General features: G+C 36.1%; 1 protein-coding gene across 1 annotated transcript; it reads left to right on the top strand.

The window, feature by feature from the left end:
* The first annotated feature begins 7,901 nt into the window (after nt 1-7,901).
* Nucleotides 7,902-11,211, top strand: LOC120737636 (collagen alpha-2(VIII) chain-like). Its single transcript, XM_040038464.1, has 3 exons — nt 7,902-9,252; nt 9,437-9,568; nt 9,990-11,211. Exons 1-3 carry the CDS (start codon nt 8,946-8,948, stop codon nt 10,262-10,264), a joined length of 714 nt encoding a protein of 237 aa, XP_039894398.1. The 5' UTR covers nt 7,902-8,945; the 3' UTR covers nt 10,265-11,211.

Below are 11,211 nucleotides of genomic sequence, written 5' to 3' on the forward strand. Positions count from 1 at the left end.
CAGATACCTGCACCAAACCTAACAAATAAACATTAAACCAGATTCTTATAGCGTTCAGTTTGTTTAAAGATTGTCTGGTAATTTTTAACATATAAGATCTGGCTTTGATATCCAAGACTTATTTTCCTGATCCTATCCACACCAGTTCTGCAGATAGATATGGAGGATGGGGAAGTGGAAGATGAAAGTTATAACGTTATAAACGCTGTCAGCTCAGAAACTCCTGATATGAGCCACATTAGTTAACTGTACTTACAAAACATACACCAATTAATAATTTGATTTTTTTCGTCCAGATATCGCTTTTTCCAGCTCTATCTATGTCGCGACTGTTTCAGGTCATCTAGTTTTCTAGGGCTGTGTCACTAATGAATGAATGAAGGGATCTATGTCTCTGCCTCTGCGTGTCTGTCCTTCACTTTCGAGAACTGTTTATCCGATTCAAATTTGAGGCCATATATTGCAAGTTATCTGAGTACAGTAAGTGTTGTGTCAAGGCTTAAGTTTTTGGGATAAGAAGGGTTTTGTTGCCCTGAGCTGATTGTGCTGCTTGGTTGCCTTGTGTCTGATTGTTATCTTGTTTCAAGGTAGCTGGTATTTGCCTTTCAGGTTTAGTAGCATTTGAAATGTATGTTATTGCAAATCTCATAAAAAGACACTTTTTAAATCATCTTTATAGGGACATGTACATCTTTAAAGTAAACATTTTTTAAAGTGAAAAGGAGAAAAAAAAGTGTTTTTTCTCTGTTGTTTATCCTTTAAATATTTAAATCATGAACACACAGAGGATTATTAGGTACACTTGTTCAGCTGCACATTTAAATGTCTAATCAGCCAATCACATGGCATTAATTCATTACATTTAGGAATGTAGACTGGTCAAGAAGACCAGTTGAAATTGGATGTAAGGATCAGAATGAAACAAAAGCTCAACTCCTCGCAAACTGGTTTCCCACTTTGCCCTTAAGCTTACAGAGTTGCAGTTGTAGATCTCTTTTACTTACTGATTTTTCAGTTTTACTTAATTTTTATTGTTCCTCTCGAGTGAAGTGTAGCAAAATACTTAGTAGCTACTCAGACGTAGATTTTTACTTAACCCTTATATTCTCATAGGGACATTTTTTTTCCAGTTTTAATATTTGACTGCTTAAAAATATCATTTTATTAATCATTTTACTTTAAAATGACTTAATTTTCATTCTTTTAACCTGAAATTTGGTCAGTTTTCCTAAAAGGATCTGTAAAAAACAACAAACAAACAATAAAACCATGTTGAACACTGAGGCTGTCTGGGGTCAAATCTGACTTGACATTTATATTAGATCCACCAAACAGTGATATCAGGGAATCTTGAAACTGTGCATATCATATCTGTGTGTATTTTCTTTGGAACAGTGGTGACGGAGGTCAAAAGGGAAAAAATAGCAAAAAATGACATGGGAGTGATCAAGAGGTCAGAGGTCATAAGATGCCTTGAGAAATGCTGCCCTGACACAAAGGGGAGACATCTTTAATCGAGTGACATGGTGGTGGAGTGGTTTAAATCCTTGCCATTCTCCACAGTCACAGCCCTTCAGGTTCCTCCTATAGTTTAGTTTTAGGAGTGAGTCAAATAAAGTGTTGTATGAATGTATAGGTTATGTGAATTGTAGTAAAAGCACTTTCAGTCATCAGGGAAAAAAAGAAAGGTGTAAGTACATTACATTTTCACCTACAAGTGTCCTCAGTGTGACAAAATAGAAAAAAATAGAATCTGCCAACTGTGGGCAAGCCAATGTTACAGTAACTGAGATTAAAACAGAGATAAAAAGAGAGGATTGTAATACAGTAAAGCCACCAGACTTGCCATTTCTGTGACTGTGGGTAGAAAATATAAAGTCTCACATGCTAAAGTTATTTGTTATTGCTTCTTTGAATTCAGACTAGTGTGTTCCAAGTGTTAATTAAGATTGAATTAATATTGCAATTATAAATGCTAGTTATAAAGATGTTTTTTGATAGCAGTGAGGACAGCATTTAATATAAATTATTATACATGGCTATAAAAAAATCCAAACAATTCCAGGATGTTCTTTCCATTTTCACTTTTAATAAAACACAATTAAACCATCATGACTGTTATATTTCATATCTTTGGTAAGTAAAACAAGGGATATGCTAATCTTTTTTTTACTTACAAGATGCTGCGTGATAACTGATAGAGGTGGGCAGATCCAAATACTGAGAGCATTGATATCAAAACTGTTATTGCAATTGGAATGATACTAGTGTACTTTGTTTCTATTGTAATTTGTTTGTATCCTCTTACTCAAGCTTGTCCTAGTGTTGTGGATCAGTGAGTCAGTGCCTTGCTCACTCGTGGCATACAGCTTGATGTCATCCATGTAGCAGAGGTATAGAGGGTCATACACAGCCCACTTGAGTGAAACTCCAATTTCTGTCAGTGTAAAGAAGTTTAACTACACATATAATCAATAAGATAGCTTCATAAGAGACAAAGAAGAACAGTTTCAACCACATGTCTCAGTTTTTCTTAGTGATAAAGGAATGCTGTTTTAGTAGATGAGAGAAATCTTTCTGCTCTTTGGGTTTACATTGTAGGAGATACATGTGTAAAATTACTGAATGCTAAAATGTGAATGGTCATGAGGGTGAGGGGTGTTCATTAGTAAGATATGCTGTAAAACTTGTATAAATAGAATTAAAAGTCCAAAGTTTATGTTCTCCTAGACATTTTCCAAAGCCATCCTATGGGCCGGATTGGAGTCGAATTCTGGTCCCCTTATGTTTAAAAGCCCTTCTTTAAGTCCAGTATGTAGCCCACTGAATGGTGCTCAGTATATCTCAAATATGCTCTATGAAAAATACCTGAAACTTTTTGTGTTGTCTTTCAGGTCTGTTCTATTTAATAGCCCAGAGCAGCGGTGCCCTACCTTTTTTGTGCCACGGACCAGTATTTCACACTCATGGACCAGTACCGCTCTGCGGCCCTGTGGCGGTTGGGGACCGCTGGCCTAGAGCACATTTAAAAACCAGAAGTTGACCCAAGGTGCTTTAGAGACAGGCACATTTACTTTCTAGGCCTCTAAAAACACCCAAAATTCGAAATTCATGACAAGCTGCAAGGTGTGTTTTGTTGTATAAGCTAAATGTTATGGAAAGTAAAAGTCAGAGTGACTTAGTGGTCATTAAAATGTATGCACACACTGCTCTCCTCTACATAAGCTGCCTTTGTACTTAACCTATATATAAGTATTGCTACTGGTATCGGTAACAATGGCCCTGCATTTACTTGATTTCAGATTGATACCAAAATTTGCAGTATCATACAGCACCATTAACAGATGGTTTTCAAAAAAACAAGTGCAAATCCCGTAAAAGTACATTTTCTTTGTTCTCTGAAACATTAATTAAGGATTAATCATCCATTTTTCAATGTATTGATGGCTATTTATCCATTCTATTGATCTGCAGTTGGATAATTGCTATAGACATTTATCAGGAATGTCTATTCATTATAAATGTCTTTCATTTTTTATCTTTTTCAAAACTTAACATACTCTAAAGCAGTGGTCCCCCGGGCCACAGGCTGGTGCCAGTCTGTGAGTCGTTTGGTTCTGGGCCGTGAGAGTTGAGGCTCGGGTGGAAATTTATGGTTTTCAGGGTTTTTATTGTTAACACGGTTTCCCTGGGTCTTTTCCCGTGTTGTAGTTGTGTGTCTTATTTTGAAATGCTGCTAATAAAGTTACACAATTACACTTTGAATTTGGGTTTATTATTATATTTACAAAATATTACCACAGTTTTTGTCTTAGTCGTATGATTTTTTTTGTTGTTGTACTATCTGCGACAACTTAAAATATTGTCTGACATTAAAACCGATCCTAGGCGTAAAAAAGGTTGGGGACCACCGGTCTAAAGTCATAAAATATGAACAGTATGTAAGGGTTAAGGAGTAATTTAGCATGACCTACATGTTACGTGCTCCTTTAAGTAAAATAGAACAAATAATAAAAAATATGAAATAAATGTGACACTAAAAAGGTAAAGCTAATTTAAAGTTAAGTGTATCAGATGGAATCAGCTTCATTTTATTGAGTGTTTTGATTTTTTCTGATTTGATTTAAGTTCACCACTTTGTGTTTTCTACGCTATATCACTCTAATGTTTTTCTTTGGATATGTAAACACATCGAAACAAGCTATACAACTGAAGATGACTTACCTCGCTTAATCTTTTTATAGTTTGAAGACTGATGTAAAGAAAATGTAAAATCACTAAATAAAAGTAAGTAATGCATCTGTAACCAGTGTGTGTGAAGTCTTTCATTTGGGGGTACATTTAATGTCTTGCAATGATTCTGATATTTTTCCATAAAAACATCATTTGAACATAACATGCTTAACTTGAGTGCTTTACCTGAGTATAGGTTCTACATATTTTTACTCTATTGAGTATTTCCATTTTATGCATTATTCATATGACAAAGACAAATGCACTATATTATACTCTATATTATACTCTAGTGCACTTGTTATGCAGCTCTTACTTTTAATATTACAATTATAATGGCTCTCCACTGACATTTGTGATTTTTAAAGTTTTAGATAAACAAAAGGTTTGTAGGGCATTTTATAAGTTGAGAAAACAGTCCTCAAGTCCTAAAACTTATTGTCATTCCTGTTGTTAGAAAGGGCATAATTCTTATAAGCACTTGATTCACCTTTCTTTCAATATTTTTTCTATTAAAAATCATTTGAATGACAAAATGCCCCAAAACAGGCGCCCCTGTGTTTGACAAGAAAATCTTTGAAAATCTTATGTGTATCCCACTGTAACTTTACTGTATAAAGAGCTAACATCTCCAAAATTTTTGGAGTAATAGGTCATTATAAGAAGTGTTTGTGAACTAAAAATCAAGAATGTGGGATTCTGTTTTTCCGTGATTTGGACAGCCCAGCGTGTGCTCCTGACACAGGGGAAACAAATTCTGTTGGGGAGACCTACCTTGGCACCACCGCTGTGCAGATGAAACGAAAGGCAAGTTGTCATCATATTTTCTAGTCTTTGGCTTGGAAGGAAGTTGGTTTGGAAACATATTTGGCAATGCTTCATCTTCTGCTTTGCATTTGTGTAGGAGTCCCGTCAAAAACCTGTCCGGGCATGTTTACACACCTTTCCTTGTGTTAGAGCCCTTGTGTTGCTTTGAATAATGGCTACTGCATTATAGGAACAGTAAATTCAGCTGATGGACACCACAACAAAAACTTCCAGCTACAACTGATATGTTTTTGATCTGTGAATAAGTGAATAGGTATTAAAAACAGTATAAATATTAAAGTACAGCTGCTGCCTGAGCTGTACAGTTCAGACAAATCGCTAAAACACTACTGACTGAAAGAGATGCATAAATCACAGTCAATTGTAAGATTTCCAACCAGCATCAAACTTTATATATTGTCATTGCATAAAAACAACTCACTGGTGATAACATTATACTAATATTTTGAATTATTTCTTTAATGTGCAGCAGCATTCATGGTATAATGCAAATTATAAATTGGAATAATTTTAAAATAGTTTGCTTTTACTCTCATGGTCCCACATCATGCTAAAGTTAAACAACCACAAAAGGGCGAAGTGTTCTTAGTCTCTGAAAATAAAATTGTATAATTTTTAACATGACACTGATGAACCTGCTTTCAGCCACAACTCTTCTAAAAAATGAGTCAATTTCCTCTGAGCTAAAATATACCTCAGTAAGTGACTTAACTTCACACTAATCCTACTTTACTGCCCTTTTGCCCTTGTTGCTTTTGCAGAAACCTAGACCTTCTTTCTGTCCAGCGTGCTGAAACAGATTAACATCCCCTACAGAATAACTTCCTGGGCTATTAGAAATATTATTCTGAAATGAAAAGAAATCCTAGCCCAGGTCACTCAGCACAGCCTAGTTCATTCAGCTAGTCCTCTAGCCATCACGAGTCACTTCTTTTTTTTTTTTTTTTTTTTTTTTTTTTTTTGCCTTTTAAGTCAGTAGCACCTTTTGGGTTGCTTAGCATTAATGGGTAAAGGTTCCTAAACCTACAATTTCAAAAAAGGTTTCTGGTTGGTCTATGTTATGCCATCTGCTCTTCCTCCAGTAGAGGGAGCCATTTGTCCACTAGCAGTTGAAACTCCAGATTTGACTGCTGTACCAAACTGTGACTTGGCTGAGGTATGTAGCACTTTGTCTTCCTCGCCATTAACCACGCAACTGCATTATAGCTCTGTTACCAGCTGCTTCTCTTTCCACTACCTGCCTGCCTTCTGTATCTCTCTAAATGTCTTTACTGTATGAACTACCAAAGACTTAACATTACTGTGAAGAAAAAGTACCCAGTGCCAAATCTCTGCAACACCTGGTACTAATAAGAAACACATGAGCGGAAGGCAGCCGTCAATACTCACATGATGACATTTAGACTTTTCTTTAACAGTTTGGAGGAACATGTTCAACATGTGAGACAGGTCCTGCAAAGACTTTCAGAATAGCTGAACCACTCACCAGATGCGCATCAATCAATCCACCCTTCATCTGGGATTCTTACACTGGGCAAGCTTCACTTCTGCCCCCATGTTCAGCTAATCACACCCAACACATCAGTTAACTGTTGAGGTGAATGGTTCTGATTCTAGAGTAGATGTAGTGTTATCACAGCAAATTGATATCAAATTGCAAGCATGACCTTTGTTCTCATGATGCCTGATCCCAGACAGCGTAATTATGATGTGGGTAACTATGAACTTTTTGGCTATATAATTTGGCTTTTTTGAGTTGAGGCACATTTAATTTGCCAAGCATCTCAACTCCTACTGGGTTCCTTTTTTTCTTTTTTGCTGGCCTGGTGGAAGGAACATCAAAATTAATGCATTTCCACACCAGTTCTCCACTACAGATTTTTTAGAGCAGCTACATAATAGCAGCATATAAATGCTGTGGGATCCTTCTCTTGGGAGGGTGAGTGCAGCACTGCAGGTGCATGTGGTGATGTCCACTATAGCAAAAGACATTCTGAACTTAATGATCTTTCAGTGTGTGAACATTTTTTTTTTTGCCTGTCCCGTTTGGCTCTTTTGCCATCAGAATTGTTGTCTAAAGGCAAAGAAAGATGCCCAACAGATTTACTTTACCAAATTGACCATCCCAGCCTTGCCGTAATGGTCCATTTGATTCACCTTTTATTGTTTATTTTATTTTCACTTACTGAATACGGGACAGACTTGACTGGGGGAAAGAAGGGGAGAAAGAAAGAGGGAAAGAGAAACAGCTGAGAAGAAGGACGGGGGAGAAGGGCAAAAACCAAAAACCAACAGAATGAGCAGAAGAAAAAAAAAAGAAGAAAAATGCATATATCAATCACCTGGATCACCTGCTGAGAAAGAAAAAAGAAAACAAGCAGAAGAGAACAAGAGTAATAGAATAAACAACATCACAATGATATATAGGAATATGACAGTAAATACTAAATGTTAAACATTATTGTGCAGCACATAAGATCAACATAACACAGTGTGCTTTGAGGTAGAAGCCAAAAAGGGTGTAGTTTGTGGGTGTGAGCACCCGTGTGTACACCTGTGAGCATGGACGCGCTTGTTTTTTTAAAAGGTTCCTTCATGTAATGATCTGCTAGAGGGTGTGTGTGTGTGTGTGTGTGTGTGTGTGGGGGGGGGGGGGGGGGGGCACAGCCCCGTCCTCCAGGGCATGAAGCAGGTATGGAGGAGATCAAAACTCCAGACATCCAGAGGCCCCCAGAACATTTGAACATTTCTAAGGTTGTGGCAACTGATGTCACACTACTCTGCTCATTCATCTTTTCTTGTGAAAAGATTTATATGTGATTTATATTGTCTCTATCAATTTCAATTCAATTTTAAGATTTTAAATTCTTAAATTACAAAAAATGTCTTTTTGGTGTCCTTACACCCACAAAGGTCAATGAGGTATCTGGCAATAGAGCTCCACTGAGACATACCATGCTGAAACTTTGCTTGCCTGCATGTATAATTATTTATACTCCATTTTTTTTGTATATTTTTGACAAACTGATAACATTCAAGGCCACATTGACTTACTTCAACCATACTTTTAGTGACGGTTTATTTATCTTAGAGTTTGGCACCATGACAGTAAACAATAAAAATAATACTGTAGGATAGAGCCAACTAGCCTCCAAATTTAATTTATTAGATTGAGGAAAAGTTCATAGTTTAAAATAAGTTAGTTCACAAACACAAATACAAATAGTAAAGGCTATCCAGAACCTCAAAACGTGACAGTCCTGAGTTAATGAGTTTGGAGTGAGGTCAGGCTAAAAGAAGCAAACGTGAAAACAAAATCATAAAATCATAAAAGATCACGGTTTGTGTTTATATACCCCAGCTCCCAAACTTACATGTGCACATTGAGCACTCAAGCCCTTAAAATGTGACATCAAAGAGTCCTGAGTTAATGAGTTGGGAGTGAGGCTAGGCTCAAAACTGCAATAATCTGATAATAAAATAATAAAATGGCACAATAACAGGAAGAAAATAAGGTTGTATTCAATGCAGCAACTGGTGTTGATGGAGAACTTTGACCGTTCAGCAGAAATACAACTACACATAAATGGTGGCAATGTTTACACTCTCTCATAGGTATTAAAAAAATCTGTTTAGACTTTATCTCTTGGAATGATCTCTCGTTTAAAGCAATTAGTTTTTAGCTACACTAAAAGTGTTTTGCCAGTAAGTGTACTAGTTCCTTATTGATCTGGGTTCAACTTGTGCAGTTACACAGATACACAAAAGATTTAACAACAAGTCTATTGATATGTTAGTGATTAACAGACTAAACTGCATAAAAGGAGCATCAACCATGTTAATCAGAGGTTTGAAGATTGCGTGTTGCTGATTCAGCTTAGACGATGAGCGCTTTATGGTTTATTTTTCTGTTCTGTGGCTTGAGTCTGTCACAGAGTGATAGTGAAAATGCTACTGGAACACAGCTGTGCCATCCTGCCATTTATAATTTCTTGAAAGAATTTGGAGTCATGACAGAAAAAGTTAGATCTATGGAAGCCAGACTTAAGGACAGTGAGACCAAGCTTAAGGAAACTACAACCAGGCTGGAGTACAGTGAAACTAGGCTGAAGGAGAGTGAGACCAGGCTGAACGACACTGTAACCAGGCTGAAAGACAGTGAAAAACAGATTTTGGTGCTGCAATACAAAGGTAAAATTGTGGACAAATAATCAATTTCAATGAAACATTACTCATCCAAGATAAATGTCAAAAGACAGAATGCTGTCTCTTGTCAAAGAAGTCATAATTATGTCTGCAAGAGATAAAACATATTCTCATATTTTGGTTTGGGGTACTCAAACTAGAACTAATGATGTTGTTCTTAATTCTCCAGAAAGAACAAAGGTAATATTCAGCGCAGCAGGAGGAAGAGGAGATATATCAATTGGACCCTTCAACACAGAAACTACATTAGCCTTCAAAAGAGTGATTACAAACATTGGAGATGCGTATAATAAATACACAGGTACGACTCGCAATATTGTTTGTGTTAACTAAATAAATTAGAAAGAAATGATAGTATCATTTTACATATACATATACTTTTCAATTTAACTGAAAAGTCAAATGACAAGTACTGTTGTATGCTGACTTAATAAGTTTGATGTGTCACATGGCCCTCTTCCTATTGAAAAAACAAAAGTTGTATCCAAGATGGCCGACTTCTAAATGGCCACCATGGTCACCACCCATCTTGAGGAGTTTGCCCCCTCACATATACTAATGTGCCGCAAACAGGACTTTAATATCACCAACCATTCCCATGTTATTACGGTGTATCCATATAAAAGGCCCACCCTGTAGTATTGAAGTATATTGCTGATTTGCGATGTTGACTTTCTGCTTTTAATTTACAAACTGTGACCAGAATTCTTCTTTTTCCTCAGGAGTCTTTATAGCACCTGTCGCAGGAATTTACTACTTTTCAATTTTTTATCATTCTGGAAGAAACGGAGCACTGAAACTGTACATGAACAATCATTTGATTGCCATGACCCATCATGACCAGCCAGAAAAACATGGATCTAAAAATGGAGGAAATGCAGTATTCCTGCAGATGCAGACAGGAGATCAAGTGTATGTGTGCTTGGGTCCAAACTCACAAGTTTGGGGATCAAACTATCATACGACTTTCAGTGGGTATTTAGTTACTCCAATATGAGAAACTGAATGAAGCTAATTATTACTGGCTCATAAGCTCAGGGAAAGAAAATGGAACCATGCTTCTCTCCCCTTCTTCAGTGAGGAGAGAGCTCATTGTATCTGCCTTTTAGTTTCTTTCTTTTACCTTTAATTTAACTTTTCTTCTGCTTTAGTCATCTGTGTGTTATTTTATATTTTATAACTAGATAGACAGAAAATAAATAAATAAATAAATAAATATGAGGTTGAGTTAAAGAACAGCAAAAGGTAAGACTGAGACTGTGCAAAAGAGTGGTGTAAATTGCATTAATAAAAACAGTATGCAGACTGTAAATCTACAAAAAGCTGCAAGTAAACAGAAGTATGTGTGTGAAATCTTACGCCTGACCTACATTTTCTTATATTAAATAGAGCACAAGTGTCATACAGGGTAATCATTTTCTAATATCATAGCAGGAGGTGTATTATTTCCTCGTTTTTTCATTCATTCCGTAATTTTAGGGAGCAACTTTGAATATATTTGTAAGATGATGATTACAATTTTTTAAAAATTTGATTGAGGATGGTCATAGTGCTACTGAAACACAGTCATGCTTTCCTGATTTCACACCATCTGCTTGTTTATACAGGGTTATCAAGCATATAAGGATCGTTCAACACAACTCTGTAATATTAGAGTCAAGATGACAAGTGTCATTTTGTAACAATAGTAACACATTTCTCGCTTGTCTTAATCCTTTTTATCACTTATATAATGCATTTTCAAATGTTCCTTAATGTTAACCTAACCCAAATAAACATGTCTAAACTAAATTTACTTTGCAAATACATGTGTTATTTCCACACTGTTCTTTCCCTGTAATTACTTACTGTTTATTACGCATACTTTGACACAAACAGATAATAAAGGTTTAAGAAATGCTATTGATTAACAGATGATTATAAAACAACAAAAGAGAAGCTGAA

The sequence above is a fragment of the Simochromis diagramma genome, unplaced genomic scaffold (assembly GCF_900408965.1).
Source record: "Simochromis diagramma unplaced genomic scaffold, fSimDia1.1 OVJJ01000413.1, whole genome shotgun sequence".
Taxonomy (NCBI): domain Eukaryota; kingdom Metazoa; phylum Chordata; class Actinopteri; order Cichliformes; family Cichlidae; genus Simochromis; species Simochromis diagramma.